This window comes from Calypte anna, chromosome 3 (assembly GCF_003957555.1).
Source record: "Calypte anna isolate BGI_N300 chromosome 3, bCalAnn1_v1.p, whole genome shotgun sequence".
Taxonomy (NCBI): Eukaryota; Metazoa; Chordata; class Aves; order Apodiformes; family Trochilidae; genus Calypte; species Calypte anna.
Window position 1 is genome coordinate 4,145,197 of NC_044246.1, and position 22,156 is coordinate 4,167,352.

The window sequence follows — 22,156 nt, forward strand, 5'->3', positions numbered from 1 at the left end:
GAGCTCTGAGAGCACCCCCCCAGAGAGCTCTGAGGGAACCCCCTCAGGGAGCCCTTCCCGCCTCTTGCTCCAACCGCCCCGCGGGGTTTCCGCCGCTGCCCGGCAGGGGCTGCCCCGCCCCGCCCCCCGTGACGCACTCAGCCTGCGCGCGCGGTACCGGCAGCGCGCGGGGCGTTCGCCGTTTCTCCCCCCCCGCCATGTTCTCCCCGGTGCCCTCCTCACCCCGGACCCCCGGCGGGTCTGCCCGCAGGAACCTCGGCAGTGCCGCCCCCAGCCCTCTCTCTCGGCCGGGCGGCAGGAAGAACCTGGCAGCCGTGGCGGCAGTCGGCTCCCCGGTGCTGTTCTCGCCGGTGGCGCGGAGGAGCGGGTCCCTCTCTGCCCGGTGAGGCCCGATCCGACCGGCCGCTCCCTGAGGTTTTGTTTTTTTTTTTTTCTCGCTGGGCTGTTGCACCCTTCATCTCCGAGGCAGGGCCAGAGCCAGGGCCGGGGCTTCCCGGCCTCTTCGGGCCGCGTCGCTCTGTTTCTCCCTCCTTCTCCCTCCTTCTCCCTCCTTCTCCCTCCTTCTCCCTCCTTCTCCCTCCTTCTCCCTCCTTCTCCCTCCTTCTCCCTCCTTCTCCCTCTTTTATCCCTCTTTTATCCCTCCTTCATCCCTCCTTCATCCCTCCTTCATCCCTCCTTCATCCCTCCTTCATCCCTCCTTCTCCCTCCTTCTCCCTCCTTCTCCCTCCTTCTCCCTCCTTCTCCCTCCTTCTCCCTCCTTCTCCCTCCTTCTCCCTCCTTCTCCCTCCTTCTCCCTCCTTCTCCCTCTTTATTCCTCCTCTTTATTCCTCCTCTTTATTCCTCCTCTCATTCCTCCTCTCATTCCTCCTCTCATTCCTCCTCTCATTCCTCCTCTCATTCCTCCTCTCATTCCTCCTCTCATTCCTCCTCTCATTCCTCCTCTCATTCCTCCTCTCATTCCTCCTCTCATTCCTCCTCTCATTCCTCCTCTCATTCCTCCTCTCATTCCTCTTTCTGGAACAAACTCTATCCCTTCTCTAACCGTGGCAGGAGAGGTAAGGAGATAGACAGACAGTTCTTGTCACCCTTCTTGTGCAGAGGCTTCAACAAACCATTCAGTCTCTTTGCAAACCCTACCTGGTTTTTCCCATGCTCAGGCCCTTTTCAGTGGTAACACTGCTGGTTCAGGAATGCACTTTTACTGTTGTTTTCTTTTGTGAGGTACTGTGTATCTCTGATCATCTCAAAATCTCTTTTCAGTAGTTTTTCTACAAAATCTCTTAGAGTTGTGTGCATGTGAGGTCATCCTAGTACTCAACAAGATGTATGTGGAGTTGTTATGAGCTCTGTTTTATATTTTCTTATGTGTTTAGGAACTCAGAAATTCTGTTTGCTATTTTATCCCAAATAACACTGTATTGCCAGGACACTGTCACTTTGGGAATTTGTTTCTTTTTTATGTCTATGCTGAAGGTTTTCAACACCTTCAGATTTATAGAATGGAAACTTCCTGCAGTTTACAAATTAACCATTCTTTCCTCCATTTCTTTTTGCATGTTATTTTCTTTTACGTGGGATTTGGTCTACAATAAGACTTTTCCTCATATCTCCCAGGTTGATTTCTTCAGGAATCTGATACGGGATCTTTTAGAATGATTTTTGGGAATTTAAATACTCAGTGTTGTCTGGATTGTATTTACTAATTTTTTTTTCAGAAAGTTCTCATAGAATTCTTAGTTGTGACTTTTCTGTCTGCAAAAGGAGGGGTAAAAACCAACAACCCATGAGTTACAAGTCTGTGTTTGCTCATTTACTACAGGAGTAGCAAGACTAATCTCAGGAGCAGCTCTTTGTTGTTGAGATAAACAAAATTGCCCATTTTCAGTTTGGGGAACTTTTACTTTAGGTCTGCACCATACAGGATTTTTTCTAAACCTTGTGTTGTGCTTTTCTTCCAGCTGTGTTCCATCATCCTTTTGCCATTTCACACTGTGGCATCATTTTACCTGTGAGGAGAAATTTTAAATATCTTCTAAAAACAATGAAATTTGTTCAGTGTTGAGCTTCTCCTGGGGTTGTGGGTAGGTTTATTTTGTGGATAACCAGAATGTGGAGAAGTTGAACAGTGATTTCATTGCTGGGTGAGGAATTCATGATCCAAATGAGTTCTTGGAAAAGTAAAAGACATTTGATGGCAGCCCAGGGGTTAATTAACTAAATTAACTGCTTTGGATGCTGTTCCCAGAGGGAGCTTGTTTATAAACCCATTTCATCACAGCTAATTGTAACCAGATACTAATAAGTAAATGTCTGCTGAAACTGATAAAGAAACAATCAAAAACTAAACTATAATTTTTTGTCTCTTTTAAGAGCAACCCCTACCAGAGTTATCCAACATCCCTCTGCAAGTGAAACCATTAACTATGATGTTAAAGCTTTTGGATCCTCTCTGCCTGTTAAGGTTATGGAAGCCCTGAAGAAGGCTGATGGTAAGAACTGGGGTTTTATTCTCATTAAAAATGACAGGTGAGAGAAGTGCTAATGTGTTGTTGATGCCATTTAAATGCTGAAATCTTTATGTTTTGGGTTAAATCCAGCTTGGTCAACTGTTAGGTGTAGTTGTGGTAATAACCTTGGATAACAATAACCATGGATGCATGTCCTTCAGGTAATGTCTTACCCAATAGATCATGAAATCCAAGGTTATAAGGAAACCACTAGTAGTTTTTTAGTAACTCTTGGTTATTAGCTCTTTCATACCTTTTTTATATGTTTTGAGTCTGTTGTGTCATAAAGTGGATTCTCCAGTATTATAATATTTTTAATTTAATCCACATTTCTTGTCACTTCTGAAAGCCCCCGTGGCACAAACCTTTTCCCTGAGTTCAAGAAGTTGCTTTCCTAAGCAGTTTTTTCCTGTGGATAGGTTTTGGTTTTATAGTAGATGTAGGATGAACAGAAAATACATTATCTTAAAAATAATCTTTGAAATTGTTGAGCAATCTACAAAGCTGTTACAAACTGCTGTAAATAGGTGGAAACAGCTTCTAGGATTGTCTTGCTTTTCACTCTCAAAAGTTTGAGTATTTGTCAAATGGTCTGTGTGTAAACTGTATGTAGTAGTTTGGTGTCTTAACTAAATGCATGGAAATCCTAGTGTGGAATATGATTTAATAGAAAATATATTTCTTATTTTCCAATTAAAATGAAAGTTTATACGTTTTAAGGCTACTCTGCAGTGTTGTAAAAGTCAGTATAGGTTTAAAAAAATTACTTTTTATGCAGCTGATGACCAGCTGAGCGTTCAAGTGGATGAGAGTGGATGGGCCTGGCTAGTCCATAAGGAGAGGCTGATTATTTGGAAGATTGGTCAGTCTCCAGTAGCTAAGGTAACTAAAAGTTGGAAAAACTTCTATATTTTGGGTGTTACATTTAAGCCTTGATAAACCTTATTTTAGTAGTTGAAAACTAGTTGATGTATTACAGGTAGGTTTTGATTGTTCCAGGAGTAATTTTCAACTTGTCAAACCCAAAAAAGGTGGTTTTAGTTGTGCTAAATATATGTTTTATCAGGATTTCTTATGTCAATAACTTTTTTTTTTAATTCTCTGGGCAATGTTCATTTCAACATCATGTCAGGTAGGGTCAGAGGAAACCTGTCCTTACAAAATCAGTATCTTTCAATTAGTGTAGCATAAATTAATTATGCAGTTTCTGCACTTAAGAGTGTACACATTCTGGTGCTTGTAGAGATTTTTACAAGGAATTAAAATTTCTATGATTGAGAGGTGGAGGGGGAGAGGGAGAAATGTTTCTCCTGTCCACTCTGTTGGTACCTAGTGAGCTTCTCAAGCACTTCTAGTTTAATTTGATTTTCTTGCCTTCTTAGCATATTGTGTTAAGGTATGGGCAAGTAATTACATCTCTGAAAGGAGTAATTCAATATCTTATGGTTCTGAGAAACACTCAGAAAAATCTGAATGCTTTAAAATGTACAAGTAGGTGGGGTTTAGCTTTTTGTTGGTTGTGACAACCTTGCTGAAAGTGTCCTGTGACATTCTTTTGGTTCCCTTACACGGTTTCTGGGCAAGCTGATATTTTTAACAAGGTAAATAAATCCAAAGACTTTGTGGCAGAGGAGTAAGTTCTTCCAGTCCCATTTATTATGACATCTCTTTCCTACAGTTATCTCTGTGCAAGGAACTGCAACTGCCACCCAGTGACTTCCAGTGGAGTTCTAGTTTAGCAGCTATATCTTGTCTGAGTTCCTCAGGTGAAGCATCTTCTCTGCAGGTGATCAACTTTTACATTTTAATGTAACTTTGAATGTATCCTGGTTTTACAAGTACTTTTTTGAAAACTACTTTTGATGTTGTACTACATCCAAAAGGTCAGGATTGATAGTTTGCAATAAATGTGGTTGAAATAAGATTCTGCTGGTCTTTTCAAATTATACCCTTTGCAGCTTATAGGATCAGGTGCAATAATCGTTTCCCTAAGGATTACATGAAATGTTTCATAACAAAAATACAGTAAAGTAAAAAGTGCTGTGTTAACAAAGAACAAATTCTAAGGAATTGCAACTTATATCCATGCTGGCTGAAAAAAAAGTTGTTCAGTGGCTTAATTCTGGGTGCACATGGATGAGAAGTAAACAGCAGCACCCTTCCTTGGCTGGGCTGGATGAGGAAGGACAGATTATTTCATCTGTACTGACTGATGGCTTTCCTGAGTGCCTTTTCATAACTTGCAGTGCTAGAGGTTTGGAAATCAGTTGAGGTATCTGACAGTATGTTAAATAAAGCTGCACAGGATAGGTAATAACATATTTTCTTTTTACTTTTTCTTGTGTTACACTTCAAGATGATGAAAAGCAATCTTGTGATTAACTCTTACAACTCTAAATGCTGTATGACTTTGTCATACCTAAAGAAGTTTAAGAGGAATTAATACACCTAAACCTAACTACACCTAAAAAACTGTTATTTTTTAATTCAGTCTTTTTTTATCTTGTGAGCTGAGCATGGGTACTATGCTTTCATAGAGTGAAGTGAAAAGATTATTAGTAGAACATATTTGACTAATGAAAATTATTCATTAGTGAGCAGGAATGGTTTTTAATTGTTATTATGTTCATTAGCCAACTACTTGCCCTTGTGAAGCAAGAAAGTTAATCTTAAAGGAACTCAGCTGCAGGTTTTTGATTACTGTGTTGTTTTGTTTGGTTTTTTTCCCAACAAGCAGTAGATTAGGTACAATATTTTCTGTCTGAATCTCTGCTTGAACACAGTCTCTTGCTTCATGCTTTGCATTTGGTATCTGAATGATTTCCTGAGGCAGAAACCCTAATGTGGGCAGACTGTGTACTGATGTCTTTATGAAGGGAAGAGCCACTGTGTGATTTGATATTTCTCTTAGAAGATTCAGATCAGTTTCTTTGTTAAATTATAGTCTGTGTTTTAAGTTTCATGGTACCTTACAACTCCTCACATCCAAAATTCTCCACAGGCTCTTTGCTGTCTTGCAACAGTAAGTCAGTTGCAATAGGAAGTAAAGTTGCATTTCAGGAGCAGACTGTGAATTATCAGCAAGAAGAACCAGTAGAAAATATTATTGTTAGCAAAATAAAAGAGTAATAAAATAAAAAAGAGTAATAAAAGAGTAACTTAATATGCCTGCATATTAAGTCATGCTACAGAACCCTTCTGCAGCTCAGCTCTGGGTTTTGTCAGTGTGCATCCCTATGTATTTACTGCTTTTTATATGTTTGTTTCTCACAATCTTGATGTGTAAAGGACTGTTAATTTATAAGTTCTGTTAATTATTTTTCCCCTTCAAGTCTCTGGCAATAATGGTTGCCACCAGTGAAGGTTCTGTGCGGTACTGGCCCAATGTTGCACATGAAGGTTCTTACACGGAGACTTTTACAGACTTTGGAGGCCCTCTGTGCAGTTTCCTAACAGCAGTAAAGGTACAGTGCAATATGATTTATAATAAAATACTGCTTTTGTTCCTAATTAAAAAAAAATAAATGCATGCTTCACATTGTCAGTCCTAAATCTGCAATAAATGTTGCAAAGCAAACTGCCAAACATTCTGAGAAGTTGTAGAGACTGTCAATGTGTGGTGATCTTAAGTATCAGAGATACTTAGAGATACTTAGTATAAATAGTTGTCATAAATAGTAATTTTAAAATCAGGGAGGTGTGCAGGGTCAGCCACAAGGTTAACAGGACTGATTTGGTACCTCAGCCTATGAGGAGTGTCAGTATTACTTTTGTGTTTACTACCAGTGGTAGAAATCCTGATGTTGCAAAACCAGCCCTAATAATAAATAAACATAAACAAATACCCATTTCTAAACCTAATCAGAAGACAGTGATCTTAATAATTTCCTAAGAGTTTGAAGATATTAAGAAGTACTAATATGTGGCTATAGTATTGGAATTGAATTATGCCCGAGTTTCAGATACCAAGATGAGGAAAGAAAGGTCTAACCATCCCTGTGGTTGAAATATTGACATCAACGTGGATTCAGAGCTAGAGGAACTTTCTGTTCTTCAGAGCAGAACCCTTTTATTAACCCCTGTGCTAAAGCTGCCCCCAGTTCAGGAAGGATATCGAGGTCCTGGAGCAGGTCCAAAGGAGGGCAACCAGGCTGGTGAAGGGACTCGAGCACAGACCCTATGAGGAAGGGCTAAGGGAGCTGGGGGTGTTGAGGCTGGAGAAGAGGAGGCTCAGGGGAGACCTCATTGCTCTCTACAACTCCTTGAAAGGAGGTTGGAGCCAGGGTGCGGTTGGGCTCTTTTCCCAGGCAACTCTCAGCAAGACAAGAGGGCACAAAAGGTCTCAAGTTGTGCCAGGGGAGGTTTAGGTTGGAGATTAGAAAGAATTTCTTTCTGGAGAGGGTGCTCAGGCATTGGAATGGGCTGCCCAGGGAAGTAGTGGATTCTCCGTGTCTGGAGATATTTCCAAAGAGCCTGGATGTGGCACTGAGTGCCATGGGCTGGGAACTGCAGCGGGAGTGGATCAAGGGTTGGACTTGATGATCTCTGAGGTCCCTTCCAACCCAGCCAATTCTGTGATTCTAGGATTATGTATAATGATTACATATAACTGTACTGGGCAGATTTAACCTTCAGCAAAATTTTTATATGGTCTGATGATGAAAGTGATGCTGATTTTTTGTTTTTAATTTTGTTCTGTGAATGCTTCCTGTACAGGAAACCAGTCCATTCTTTCAGCAGTCTTCAGGCCCTTAACATTAATTTTTTGGAAATCTGTTGAACATCTGACAGGCTTTGTTCATTCATCCTCAGGGAGAATATGGGGACTCCCAGAGTCCCAATAATCAAAGTGCTGATGTAGATGCACCCATTAGGACAGGCAAGAGAAGCACTGACACAGGTTTGCCTCCTAGAGGAGCTGTATCAGCACCAGTGAAGTGCATATTTTGCACAATGCACAAGGATTTCCACATTATCTTGGTGCAAAAGTAACACGATTTTTCCTCCTTAGCATTACATGAGATTTTGGTTTTGTTGTTCAAATAAAATGGAGTTTTCACAGATAAAAATGTTATGCAATGTAAGTAAATGAGTCTCTGCCAGTTCTAAGTGCCAGTCAGTGTCTGACTGTGTCAAATTTTATTGTTTCTTTAAAAATAAAAGGAAAAAAGGCAAAATTCAAAACCAATAACAACAATAAAACAAAAACCCCCAAAACAAACCAACCCCAAACCAAACAAAAACCCCCCAAACAAACAGAAAATTTATTTCTTTTATTTCTTATTTCTTTATTTTCGTTGTGTTCTTTCCTGGTACAACACTATGGATGCCTTGTTTTTTGTTTAGTGTTCACCCTTACTGACTTCAAGAGCTGACTTCAAGAATTTTACCTGACAATAGAATTGTTTCAAGAATAAGATTTGCAGTTTTGTTTCATACAGTTGCTTTTTTTCTTTTTGCCAGGGAGGAAGCTTTATTTTATCATCTTCCAGAGGCCAGCTGGTTCGATTGATACCAGATAGTTCTGGCAAGATTCATCAGCATGGCCTGCCACAGGGCCAGGGCATGTTTTCTGGAATTGGTAGGAAGGTTTCTTCTCTTCTGGGTATATTGTCTCCTGGACATGATGCTGTGGTAAGCTTAAAAAACATTCCTGTGGTAATCTGCTTTCATTTCTCTCCTTAATATCTAGCCTCAGTGTTTAGGAAGAAAAAAAGAAAGTCTGTGTAATGATGGATGATCTAAAAGAAGACAAAACTCAGGTCGTTGGTGTTACTTTTGTTTCTTTAAAATTTGAAAGAAACCAAATAAATTTCTATGCTTTGTAAAGGGAAATGCTGAGTTGCTCATTAGATCTGGTTAAAAGGAGACTTCAAAATAGTAATATTTTCTGGGGAATATGGAATTATTCAAAGTCTTGGCTCTTTCTATTAATTTCTTACTACTTGAAGAAACTATCAGTAACCTGTAGTTGTATTTCCCTGATGTAGTATTGCCCAGGGTTGAGCTTTGTCAACAGAAACTGGAAGAAAGTGTAAGAAACATACTGTAGATGTGCTTATATCTATAAAATAAGACTTCTCTTGAAAAATTATCATAATACTCTCATCTTGTGGTGTGATTTGTGTAAGAAGTGATTTTTATTTTTTTTTCTGTAGACTGAGGGTGGGATAGATTGTTTTATCTAAATAATAAGGCTGTGCTTCAACCTTTTCTTTTTTTTAATTCAGATCTCTAATGTTCTTTGGGATAAAGAGACATCAAGTTTTTATATGCTGACAAGTTCAAATCTGAACAAATGGGAGATTGAGGACTCATCAGAACGTTTTATTCTCAGCTGGGATATCAATAGGATCCTGAAAGAACATATTACGGATGCAATCTGGGTAAGAGCCACCTCACTGGGTAAGGATTTATCTGCTTGTTTAATTAATAGCCTATTTACATACAGCTGTAAGTCAAATTTTGTTTTTTAGAGTTCTGAAAGTAACTATGAAGATATTAAAGGAGGAGTAAATGTACAATACATGGATTTGCAACAGAATCGGTAAGGAAGCACAATTGCATCTGGTAAGGCTTAGGTTAATGAGGTAAATAAGTTCTGTTTTCTTGCAAAAAATGATTGAAGTAATTGTATTTTAATTTTACTTGAGTGCTACTATTGGTAATGTAAATATGTCAAATTAATTAACTAAGTTATCCCATACTTCATGCTATCATTATTGCCTTGGCATCACAAGGCAATAATTTCACTAAGAGCAATATTTTCACTTCTGTAGTGTCAGTTCATCAGGTCTGAGTATTTGTTTGTCTTGGTATTACAAAGGTAGCAAGCAGGCAGTTGTAACTTGTTCCAGCAAATGCAGAGAACTCAGTATCTCTTGGATTTAATTTAATTTCATAAAATCACAACTGCCAACAGGTTTGTATAATATGAATACTATTAATAAGTGAACAAAAAATAGTACAGATTTCCATTAAAAAAAAAAAAAGACAATATTGGAAAATATTTATTTGTGTTTGTACTTAGATATCTGTTTTTGTAGAGTTTGAGCAAGTAAAAGATGTAATAATTACCTGTTGTTGGATAGAGATGGGCTGGTGATCCTTGCTGCAGCGTGGCATCCTGGAGATCGTCCGTGTCTTGTCTACTACACTCTGATAACAGTTGAAGATAAAGGCTCCCAAATGTCTGATGATGTTGTTGTGGAGGTCACACAGTATAATCCATCTTTTCAGGTATGCAGACAAAGGTTCTGAAACTGAGTTAAGCAAGCACAGTCTTGCAGAGTATTCCTGTACATAAATCAATGCAGATTTTGCTAAAAGAAAATCAAATTCCCTGTGTAAAGGTTGTTCTTGGAAGTATGGGTCTGTAGTATTCTGAAGAAAACTTACAGTAGCATCTTTTGATGTTTAATAGTAACTGTAGCTAAAGTTCATGTTTTACAGTTTGAAGTATAAGATGAACCTATGAAAATAGAAGTCCAAATATCTTATTATTAGTGACTTTTTTTTTTTTATTTTTGTCTCCTGTCTGTGAAAGTTTCTGCAGAATATTTTTATTAATTTTATGGTAAACTCACTCAATGTAGAACAGATCTCAGACTCTGTCAAGACTCCTGTAGCAGGCTGAGAAATTAAGAGACCTGTATTTTGGTCCTTGCTAGACAGCTGGCTTGCTGGAGGGGAGGACAAACAGTTTGTCCTTAGTGTGCCTTGTTTGTAAGCATCAACTTTGGGTATTAACTTCCTCTGGTAAACTTTGTGTAGTCTTCCTTCTCTCTCCAACCTGTCTGTAATGACATCTTTAAAGGGAATCTTAAGATGCAGCATGAAATCTGTAGAATAATTTATCTACTTACTTATCTCCCCATGTGAAATTAGCAAGAGTTTAATATAGATGGAACAACAAAACCCCAGCTCTCAAGTTTTAGGGAAAATTAAAAGTCACTATTTGTTTGAGGTTTTTTTAGGTCACAAGTTAAACTTGTATATTCTTGTTAAAAATTAAAACAAACCCAGACAACTCGAATGTTTAAATGCCTTTAAAATGTTAAAATCTTGTTTAAGGTTTTGATTATGTGGGTGATGCTGTCCCTGTTTTTACAGTCAGAAGAGGAAGTGTTGCGCTGTCTGATAGTCCCAGATTACTTCAGCCATGCTGCTTGCCTCTATAAGGAAGATGAAGTCTTTGCTTGTTCCACTGGAACTGGAAGAATTTCTTTGCCACAGGAGAAAATCATCTTTGGCATACAAGGTAACTTGCAGGGAAAAAACCCATCACATCTTCTTACTTTCTAATTGAATATTTTTACAATATTCTGATTTTGCAGGGAGAGGAAAATCAGATTTGGGCAACAATCTTTCAATAATTTAGGAGATTCTTGTGTGTGTATGGAGAATGTGCTTATTTATTTTCAGATTTTTTTGTTTCATGAAGTTAACTTTGTGCCAAGGCTCAGCCTAAAAGTCATACTGTATACCTGCATCAGATATCTCACTATGTCATCCTTGACCTTCAGAGGTGTTTTCAAGTGGGGCATACCCACTGGTCCTTGGATGGAATTTGAGCACCTGAATCTTGGTGGTTTTTTTCTTTTTTTCTTTTAAACTTGCAGTATCTGGAAGTCTGCATCTTGATTATAGTAACCATAATTTCTGCAAGTCTGGTACAGTTGTCAATTACTGCTGGTTCACTCATAACAAAATTTAATAATTGTTTATGAAACTATTTTAAAGGGGTATTTGTGTGCTTTATTTTTTTATCTCTCCTCCATCTTAGGAGACAGCATTTTAGGAGCAGGCTCCTGTACTGGCCTTCCCATCTTCTTTACCAAAAAAAGTGGACTTATTACCATCTTGTCCAGGGAAAATATTTCTGTGCTTCCTGAAGACCTTGAAGATTCCCTGTCCTCCTCTGTTGCTGGACCAAGAAGTGAGGTAGGGGTTGTTTGCTCAGCTGGTTGAAACCTGAGGGTAGAATTAAAACGTTTTTCTGGCAGTTTGATTTTTCACTGTGGAGGGCCTAGCTTTGAGTGGTTTTTTTTCTTAAATAGAGACTCAAACACTTATAACCAACTCAGTTTGCAAAACCCAAGAGATTTTACATCTGCCAGTTTGAGTAATTAAATCACCTTTTAAATCAATTATCATTAACTGGTATTTTAGTGGAAGACCTCAGTGGTGATTGCTCAGATGAAACTGTATTTTTCTTGTTGAATTAATCTGTTTAGATTCATCTGCACTTGCATTGTTTCTGTGGGTTATGGTACTCCTGAATACCTTTGAAACTGTCAGAAATGTTTGGTTTGAATGTCAAAATATTTAAAATTACCATAAAGAGTTTGAATTGTGAAGTCTTCAGTTAGTGGGAGCTTTATTTAAAGAGGTCAAACCCCAGTGTAACTTTCAGTGTAACATGTATCTTCAGGCCTTGCCTTTGGCTTAATAAACACCACAGTCTCCACGGGGCATTCTTATTTTCAGTCTGTGTTGTTGCTACTTAGAGAAATTGTTTCCATTTCCTACTGAAGGTGGATCTTTACCTTTGAGCTAAACTTTTTACTTTGCATTTTCAGAGCCCTGCCTTTGATGCAGCCTGTAGGCTGGAAGTCATAGCTCAAGAAGATAAGACTAAATTACTGAAAGCTGCTTTCCTGCAGTACTGCAGGTAGGAATTGCACTGGATTTTTGAGGCTTTGCTTGTTTGCTCTTCCTGGAAGCACTCTGGGGTGAGAGATTATCTTTGTAATAATAGTTTTGTGCTGTTATAATTAAAGCTGTTTTAATGACAAATGAACATCTTTATTAGGAAAGATACATCTTGAGCTAGTGAAGAAGTGGTATGTGCTAGAGAGGAGCAGACTTGTGTAATCTCAATGACTTTTCATTTATTCTGGATAAATTCTGTGATGTTACATGACTGCCTGTGGCTTAACTGACAGACATCCAGATCTAGCTCTGTATGATGATTCTTTTTAATAATAATGGTAATACTTGAAACACTTGCTGGCTTTGGATTTTTTGTTTTATAGACTGTGCAGCCTACTTACTCTAAAAGAAATTGAATACCTTTTATCCATAATCAGGTTAAAATTACCCCAAAGAACACCTGATGTTTGTAATCTAAAGCACTTTACAGAAAGCATGTCAGAAAATCCTACTAATTGATTGGTTCTTGTTCCTATAATCCTGCCTGTTGTTCTTATTCATATACTTTGTCTTTATTTCAGGAAAGACATAGTCAATGCACAAAGCATGGTAGTTGAGCTCTTTCCAAATAATGCAGATCTGGATTCTGATGCTGAACTGGACAGGGCAGTGACTCAGATCAGTGTGGATTTAATAGATGATTACCCTGCCTCTGATCCAAGATGGGCTGAATCTGTACCTGAAGGTAAATGTAATGGTGGGGGGGGTGCTTTTTGTTGAGGATTCTGGGGTTTGGTGTTAATTGTGGTGTGTTTTTCAATAGTACTCTGTAGAAAATTATAATTTAAGCTTTGCCTGCTTCCAGCACTAGGTATATTTCCAGGAAGGCTAAAAGAAGCTGCCAGATAAGTTTGTTTCTGAGAATGGTACTTTATGCAAGGAACACATGGTGTGACTTAAAGCATTTCCATACCTCCTTGAATAGATCTAAATTAATTTCCACTGAGAATTATTAAGAGATTTATTAAGAGAGAGAGCTAATTTTTTCATGTTAGCCCTTGGTCAGCATAGGTGCAGAGCTTCTGGCAGGCTTGGATCCTGGGTAGGTGTCAGGGTTTAACACTGGCCCGGCAATTAAACTCAGTGACACTCTCTATTAATCTCCCTCTCCTCCTTGATAAAGAAAGGAGAGAGAATAAGGGAGAGAGACTGATGGGTTGGAAACTAAACTACACAACTTTAATGAAACAGGAATGATAAATAGGAAAAATGACTAAATCTATACAAATATACAGGAAAATGGAAACCACATTCCTCCCTCCTTTCCCCCAATAACTCTCACGTCAGCACCGAGCCTGCAGGGCAGCCCTGGGAAAGTCCAGGCTGGAATCCTGGGGTCAGCAGCAGTTGGAGCTGGAGGCAGGGACACACAGATATGGGCTGGGATGGATCAGGAGCACAGGCAGAGGAATGGATGGAATCCTTCCAGGATGCTGGGTGAAGGAAGGGAAGCAGGAAGGGCAGGAAGGACAGGCAGCTGGAAGCAGGAAATCTTGGCTTGGCCCTCTTGATCCCTCAAATTTATCCTGTGTATGAGGTGTATGGGATGGAATCCTCTGTTTGGTCAATTCTGGCATCTGTCTTGTCCGTTCCTTCCCAAAGGAGGCTGCAGGTGGGACCTCTTTTGTTCCTTCTGGAGGGTAAGTTTTCCTCAGAGCTGAGCAGTGTCCTTGGCTCTGCACACCAGTCTCTAGCAGTAGCCATAAACATCAAGTGTTATCAGTCCAAGAAGCACACACTGTCTGAGAAACTTGCTGTTAATTTCAGCAAGTGCAACTACTTACAGGAGACTCAGCTAAAAGCAGAAGTACAAGACAGAAAATCACCTTTATCCTGGCCCAAACCAGGACAATAGGATGAACTGGTATCCCTCTGCAGCACTGAAATTTGCCTGCCTGAAAGAAGAGTGGAGAAACCTATTTTGGAATGTTTGCTGTACATACAAGGATTAAAACAGACACATTTTCAGCAAGAAACTTATGTGCTTCCCTGTCTCCTATGAAGAGTTAATTTGGAGCTGTCCCCAGGACCACTGGGCAACAGTTGCCAGTTACTGAGAAACTCAGAGACTTGAGTTTGGAAGTCCATGTAGTAAATAGTTACAGATGGATGATGCTTCCTGCTGCTGTTCCTGTGTGACAGCCAGTTAGAAATTGTCAGGCATCAGATCTTCAGTATTTCCTGAATCAACTTTTCTTTTTAATTTGCTCTGTTAACTGCATTTGTATAAAGCAAGAAATGAAAATCAGGAGCTTTTTGCAAGTAGTCTTGTTAATTTTGCTCAGTGATAGTTCTGAGGTTTTGTATCTTGGTAGCTTTTTGGCTTAAAGCACACTTAAACTATGCAAAAATTCTAAGACTGGAAAATAACTTGGCCTCTGGAGAACTCTGCTGAGGTGAGATATTTGTTAGGATACCCATGAGGAATCTCTTATCTTTACTGACTCCTTCAAGGACCTGCCTGTCTAGACAGAAATGTTAGCTGACTTTTCAGATGCAAGCTTGGTTAAGGCAGAAGAGAATCAGAGCAGTGCTGAGCAGCCACTTAGGTTGTGCAGTGGAATTGTACAGGTAACATAAGCTCAGTTATGTCTCAGTGCCTGTTAACATTTCATTTTGTTGTAGCTGGGGTCTAGAAGATAGTTTAGCAATAGCTAGGCCACAATGAAGATAAAAAACTGACTAAATCTTACTGAAACTTGAATAAGCTGGTGAACTCATGTTTTAGCATAATGAATTGACTGCTTCAGAATAGTTGTGCTGATCTGAAGATAATTTCTTCTAAAGGCTTTACTGTGACAGAGTTCAACAAAAACACATTAAAAATAGCATGGTAAACAACATATAAATATATGTGCACATATACTAAAGTACCATTATAACATTATAGAAATTAATAGGATTGTGTTTGCCTCAAAGGCAAAAAAAAAAAAGTGAAGGGTATCAGGTGTTCTGATGCAAGACTTTTCTCTTTTTAGAAGCAGCAGGTTTCAGCAACACATCTCTCATTCTCCTTCATCAGCTGGAGGATAAAACAAAAGCACATTCCTTCTTCATTGAGTTTCTTCATCAGGTGAAATTCTACTTCTCTTTAGGTATCAGCAAAGTATTGTTTTGTCTTTAAGTAATTCTTCTAGATCACCACTTTAATCACTGTTGTGTTTGTTTTTCCTTTTGTTGCCAACACAAGGTGGGGGTGTTTGAACGGCTGGGCAGTTTTCCAGCCCGAGGGGTGCTGATGGCAACTCGATTGCTGCTCTGTGAGCACGCAGAGAAGCTGGCAGCAGCAATTGTCCTCAAAAACCACCACTCCAGGCTGCCTGAGCTGGTGAATGCTGCTATCCTGACTGCACTGAACAAAAGGGAATGTGATGTTCCACCAAGCCTCACCCCTGCTGATGTCTTCTTTAGAGAGGTCAGAAACCTGTTACTTCTGAATCCTGGTGCTGTAGGGTATGTGGGAAAAGCTGCAGTGCTTTCATGTGTTGTTGGAAACCTTTCAGCTTCACACAAAACCCCTTTTAATAGGAGCAGTGAGTAGGATTTTCCTCACTTTGGTGAACATGCTTCATGTTTGCTGCTGCAACGTGGATAGTGATAAATTTCACATAGCAGGATTGAAGTTATGATTTACAACTAAACTATGATCAGTAAAAAATAGAAGTGAAACTCTCTGGCATATGGTAAAACATATGCTAAATTGTAACTTTTAAGGGATGAATTTAAGAGGATGAAGCTTTCCAGCTGTTTTGATGAAGTGGACTGGATGGAATTTTATCAATTTAGTCACTCAATTTTTTTTTCCTCTCTAACATTAGTGAATCCAAGCTAATTCTTAGTTGATGCTGTGTTCCAGTCCAGCACCCAATCTTTTCTTCCTTGAGAGGAGCTATATACACAACATTTACACCGAGGGAGTTTTGTCCTGTAGAGGGCAGTAGTTGCTAGTGGAAAAAATAAAAATAAACCAGTAGTCTCCTATTTTAAAGCACATATGTTATCCAGTACATTTTTTTCTAATAAAGGTCCTACTGCAGAATGTTTTGGAAGAACATGCTTAGTGAAAGTTTATAGAGTTCCCTTCAAAAAAGAGGATTTTTTTTTTTCTTCCAGATTTAAGCCTAGAAATTAGGCAATTCTTGTAGTCCAAGCATTGTATGAAATATAAGCTTTTGGTTTCATCCATTTAAGTAGTTAATACCTTGTGGTATTTTTACCTATTGATGTGTTTTGTACTTACATTTATTTATTTCTATATCCAACTCATGACTTGGCTTTCAGGTATCAGCTGGTAATGGGTATGTTTGTGCCCACTGCAATTTTTCTTTCTGTCTTTAAGGTGTCCCAGATAGATTCCATCTTTGAATGCTTACTGGAAGAAGAGGAACAAATCCTAAAAGATGTGCCTGTTGAATCAGTGGAGTGGGCCCAGATAGTTGTCAATGTCAACAACATCATTAAGGTAAAGAACTCATTAACTACAGTGATTGTGGGAGGGGAAGGGTAACACAGAAGGTCACTCAGGTGCACTCAGAGCAAAAGGGAATGGACTTTCCACATTTTCAAGTATATTAGGAAGGAAAAGATGGTTATGTGCAGAAGAAGAGACATTCCTCCCCTTCCTGAGCCACTGCTAAATGTAATTAGAGAAATGTCAGTGTTGTTGGGTGTTGTGAAAATATGAGTAGGTGGCAAAGAGTGAAGAGCTTGTGCTTGAGCACTGAGGCTTCCTACTCAGTGTCTGCTCTACTATAGAGCTGAAGCTGTGGTGTAGGAAGAAAGGGGATATTAGAAGGATGATTCAAAAATATAAAAACCAACCTCTTTTACAGCCTGTGTGTGTACAGGTAGACTTTAAAGTATTTATATCCTTGCCTTTAAACAGGACATGCTGCAAGCTGCCTGTCAGTATCGTCAGTCCAGAGCCTCTTTATATAAAACAGGAGAGCTTCCAGAAAGAGAGCCTGAGTATATTCCATGGACAGGTGAGAAATTATCATTACTAGTTTATTAATTATCCTAAACAAAATTATTTCTCAGGAGTTTCAGAACACAAGCATTTCAGTCTGGGTGTTAAACTTACTGCTAAAAACTGCTGCCAGGCTGTCAGTAAGGAGAAGCTAAAGGTTTCATTTGGTGAATGAATCAATGAACACTTATTTTGTCCAGTATTGATGATAAATCGTTAAAATTTGCATTGCAAATCTGACTACAAAAACGAAGAGAGACAAAGCTAATTTATGTTTATTTTTATTTAGTATGCAGTGGTTCTGGTTGGCAGACCTACAGGGTAAATGATGTTAAAATAAGTCATAAAATGTGATTTATAACTGTCTTAAAAGGACTGCTGATTTTCCACTGCCTTAAGTATTTTGTTTTGATTTTGTTTTTGATAAAGTGAAAAACCATCAGAACAAATGTTTGCAGAAGCAAACACTTTTCCAGTTGGTCTTTAAGCTTTCCTGTGGCCTTTAGATATAAAGCCCACTTGTTTAGAGGGCTCCCAATATAGAAATATTTTGAAAATCAGGACCCATGCAAGCTGTTTTGGTGTGTTACATCTTTATGGCTACATCCAAATATTTAAATCAGCTTAGCAGGTTTTTTAGTTGCCTTTTCTTTGTGTGTTCTCTACTTTGCTTATGGGTTGCACAAATTATTTTCTTCTGAAAAATAGCTGGTGTTGATAATTGACAGTGTAAATCCCTGTAGTCCAGGGGGTGGTTTTGTTTTTCTTTTTTGTTTACCTGTTAGATTTGCTCAAAATGTAAAGGTAGTTGGGAGCACATGTTTGTTTTGTGGGTTTGATTTTTTTTTTTTTAGAATATAGCTTTTTTTTTAGAATATAAGATGTTTGTTTTTTTTTTCTTTCAATTTTTTTTAATTCCATGTAGTAATGGTTTTGTTAAACTTCAGCACAGATTCCTGTGACAACAGGATTATTGTTTTAATGTTTCCCCAAGCATCCAGTGGCCTTCGTGCAGCAATCACACGCCAGCATGGAATCATTCTGAAGATGGTGTATCCCCAGGTGGACAGCAACCTCAGGAGCATCCTGGCTGAGCAGCTGGTGGCACTGTTGGATTGTTTCCTGGATGGTTATGTTTCCCAGCTGAAATCTGTTGACCGCCCTGCAGATCAGGAGAGATACAGCAATGTGGAAATGGAATATGTGCAGAAAAGATCAGAGGTCTTGTCTCCTCTCAGTAAGTGCTGTCTGTTTCCCAGAATCACAGAAGTGGCATGGTTGGACAAGACCTCCTAAGGTCACCATGTCCAACTGTCAACATCTCCAGCCCCCAGTTAAAATAAAACATATATATCTATATATATTGCTGGGTCCTGCACTTTGGCCACAACAACCCCAAGGGGAGCTCCAGGCTGGGCACAGAGTGGTTGGAGAGCAGCCAGACAGAGAGGGACCTGGGAGTCTGGATTGACAGGAAGGTGACCATGAGCCAGCAGTGTGCCCAGGTGGCCAAGAAGACCAATGGCATCCTGGGCTGGCTCAGGAAGAGCGTGGCCAGCAGGTCCAGGGAAGGGATTCTGCCCCTGTGCTCAGCTCTGGGGAGGCCACAGCTTGAGTCCTGTGTCCAGTTCTGGGCCCCTCAGGAAGTTCAGGAAGGAGATTGAGGTGCTGGAGCAGGTCCAGAGAAGAGCAAGGAGGCTGTGAAGGGACTTGAGCACAGACCCTATGAGGAGAGGCTGAGGGAGCTGGGGGTGTTGAGGCTGGAGAAGAGGAGGCTCAGGGGAGACCTCATCACTCTCTCCAACTCCCTGAAAGGAGGTTGGAGCCAGGGGGGGGTTGGGCTCTTTTCCCAGGCAACTCTCAGCAAGACAAGAGGGCACAAAAGGTCTCAAGTTGTGCCAGGGGAGGTTTAGGTTGGAGATGAGAAAGAATTTCTTTCTGGAGAGGGTGCTCAGGCATTGGAATGGGCTGCCCAGGGAAGTAGTGGATTCTCCGTGTCTGGAGATATTTCCAAAGAGCCTGGATGTGGCACTGAGTGCCATGGGCTGGGAACTGCAGCGGGAGTGGATCAAGGGTTGGACTTGATGATCTCTGAGGTCCCTTCCAACCCAGCCAATTCTAGGATTCTATGATATATATATTACCATGCCCACTAGAGCATGGTGAATCATTTCCTTAATGCAAGGATGAAATGTTCTGCTTGATGAGGAAATGATGCAAATCTGGCTGAATAAATCACATCTCTGTACAAATCCTGTTTCTCCACGTTTCCCTTCAGATTATGAATTACTTTCTTATTTAATGGGATATTTATAAAATAGCAACAGATCATAGCATTGTATCCATGCCCATACCTCTCATAAGACACATTGCTGCTTGTTTTTTTTTTTGTTTTGCTAATGTCTTATATTTTTCTCTAGGAGTTGTTCTTGTTCTGACTGGCTGAAAATTGCTTATAAATGGATTTCTGAATGTTTGTATTGTTGGTGGTTGACATAAATTTATATGCTTGAGAGATTGCTTACTGTTAATCAAGAAAAAAATTACTTTTCAATTCTTAATTATTTAATAAGCAGACCTGCTGTCTAACATGTCAGGTATGTCATGTCTTTAATAAGTGTGTGAAGATAGAGACCCCTTGTTAAGTGGAAATAACTGAGCAAATACATGGTAGGAAGCTTACAAAGTTTAGGGTGTTTTGACTAAAAATGAATGTGATAAATGTGATAAATGTGATAAAAATGAATGTGAACAGTCTAATAATCACTGCCTGTCAACATTCTCAGACCTTAAGAAGGGTGTCTCAGAGTATGATTGTCAATTTTGTGAACATTTGTGGGACATTTTATATCATGTTCAAGGTAGTTAATATTTCTTTACAAGCAAAATGCAGTCTTCTGGTCAAAATCTTTCAAAATGAAAGATTAGGATTATTAGGATTTGTATTTAAAGTATGTTACCTGTTCTGTTTTCTATATCTGCTTTGTCATCTTGCCTAACTAAGTGGATATTAATACAGGTTATTAAGTCATGGGTTGATTTTAATTCTTCTTACTCCTCTCTCAAAATCACAAATAGCACATGCTGCTCATTTTCAGAGAAAACAGGATGTGTCCTGATGATTTACTGTCCTAAACTTCCCTTTTTTATTGGGGAGCAGAGGTGGTAGGTAGGCAGGTGAGCTCTCACAGGTGAAAGGTATGGATGCAGCAAGGTGAATGTTTCCTTGGGAATGTTCGGGCATCTCTGATGTGAACACTGGAAACTTGTTTTCCCTTTTATGCTCTCTGCTATCAGTAATCCAACAGGCAAAGAGAAGCTTGTTAGAGTTGAATTTTCTTCTTGGTTCTTCAGTTTCCCTGGGACAGTATCAGATGGCAGCTGCTTTAGCAGAGAAGTTCTGTGACTTTGATATCCTGGTGCAGATGTGTGAGCAGACAGACAACCAGGCCAGATTACAACGTTACATGAGTCAGTTTGCAGATCAGGTAACTCTGTTTTTCCTTCCTTATACCTTTAAATGTTTTTTTTTTTACAACATATTTGCACCCAAAATGTTGCAGAAGTTCTTACTTGAGGAGTGACTGTTTGGTTTGGTTGGGTTTTTAATTAAATTTTTATATATTTACATACACATACAGGGGCAAGGTGGAAAATCTGAGGACAGATTCACTTTGCAGAACTTGAGGGCATATTTTACCCTGAGAATGCAAAACAGATCAACAAAAATACAACTTCTGGTTCTGGGCAGTGGCTTTTCTTTGGACATTTTTTGTGCTTCAGACTCATTGTCTGACTCCCAACATCTCTTGGCGTTTTGTGACTTGTTCACTGAGGTGCTGCTGAGGCTCACTGAGGTTTACAGGGTACTGCTGTGTTTTTAAGCTAATGTAATAAAAACTTAAGGATATTTTCCAAAATATTCTTAAATTTATTAATATAAATTAAACAAATTAGATTTCAAATGCATAAATGGAATAAGTAGTTAAGAGTAGGAAGACAGATGTTGCTCTGGTCTTTTTTTATTGTCCTGTCAGGCACTTTTAGGGCAGTTTTTTAATGTCTGTCAAAATCTTGTCATAAAAACCTCTAAGTGTGCTGAATCATTGGAAAAGACATAAGGAATCATTAAGGAAAAGACAATAGAGACTAAAAATAGAGAGTGCTTGAAGTGAGGGGGACTGGGGCAAAAGTTTCCTCATTGGAGAGCTGGTGAGATCAATTTGTTTCATCTTCCACCACAACTATGGGAAGAGAAATCATGGATTCTGCAGGTTTCCTGGTCTACAGTACAGAAAAGTTGTTTAATAATAATAAGAAGATAAATATTACAAGACATTAGAAGTATTACAAGACATTACAAGTATTTATAATCAACATTTTTAATAGTGAGAGTTAAATACACATACTGCCAATGAAGGCTATAAATTCTCTCTTTGTTCTCTTCAGATGTTTGGGGTTTTCTTTAAAAAGGGAAAAAACAAGTTTCTGAACAGAAAATTATAGTTGTAGAGCTGAATAGATTAAGTCTAGTGGACAGAATATCAGACTGGTGTCCTTGAATTTTAAGTTGTTAATTAAATGCAATTAAAATTTAGCATTATTCTAAAATTACTCCGGAAAGAGTGAGGTAAATCTTAAACATAAACCCTGATCAGTTAATGAACATTGAAGTTTTTTAAGATAAAATTAGGTGGTGGCTGCTTGGTTTGTTTGTTTAATTTTTAATAATGAGAGAAGTAAGGTTGTAGGTTCAGTTGGAGACAGGAGGGAATGTTTCAAAACCAGTGACAGCAGAAGCAAACATACAGAAAAGGCAGCAGTTAGCACAGAGTTCCTGGGGGGAAGAGAGGAAGAGGCAAAAAAAAAGAAGACTAAACTTGTGGGTGATGTCCTGCCTGTTCCCATATGTGTGGTTAATATTAATTTATATTTGGCACTTCCTTTACCTCACTGCAGCAGAAAC

At 39.1% G+C, this 22,156-nt stretch overlaps 1 protein-coding gene across 1 annotated transcript in view; it reads left to right on the forward strand.

The window, feature by feature from the left end:
* The first annotated feature begins 145 nt into the window (after positions 1–145).
* NUP133 (nucleoporin 133) overlaps positions 146–22,156 on the forward strand; it is a 31,496-nt gene continuing 9,485 nt past the window's right edge. Inside the window, exons 1-19 of the mRNA XM_030446699.1 lie at positions 146–382; positions 2,371–2,489; positions 3,286–3,389; positions 4,186–4,293; positions 5,840–5,971; positions 7,971–8,141; positions 8,738–8,893; positions 8,984–9,054; positions 9,599–9,746; positions 10,620–10,767; positions 11,293–11,450; positions 12,089–12,180; positions 12,743–12,906; positions 15,200–15,294; positions 15,412–15,636; positions 16,561–16,683; positions 17,107–17,206; positions 18,185–18,427; positions 20,545–20,678. Coding sequence (XP_030302559.1) covers positions 198–382; positions 2,371–2,489; positions 3,286–3,389; positions 4,186–4,293; positions 5,840–5,971; positions 7,971–8,141; positions 8,738–8,893; positions 8,984–9,054; positions 9,599–9,746; positions 10,620–10,767; positions 11,293–11,450; positions 12,089–12,180; positions 12,743–12,906; positions 15,200–15,294; positions 15,412–15,636; positions 16,561–16,683; positions 17,107–17,206; positions 18,185–18,427; positions 20,545–20,678 — 2,676 coding nt within the window. The 5' untranslated portion in view covers positions 146–197. The remainder of the gene's footprint in view (positions 383–2,370; positions 2,490–3,285; positions 3,390–4,185; positions 4,294–5,839; positions 5,972–7,970; positions 8,142–8,737; positions 8,894–8,983; positions 9,055–9,598; positions 9,747–10,619; positions 10,768–11,292; positions 11,451–12,088; positions 12,181–12,742; positions 12,907–15,199; positions 15,295–15,411; positions 15,637–16,560; positions 16,684–17,106; positions 17,207–18,184; positions 18,428–20,544; positions 20,679–22,156) is intronic.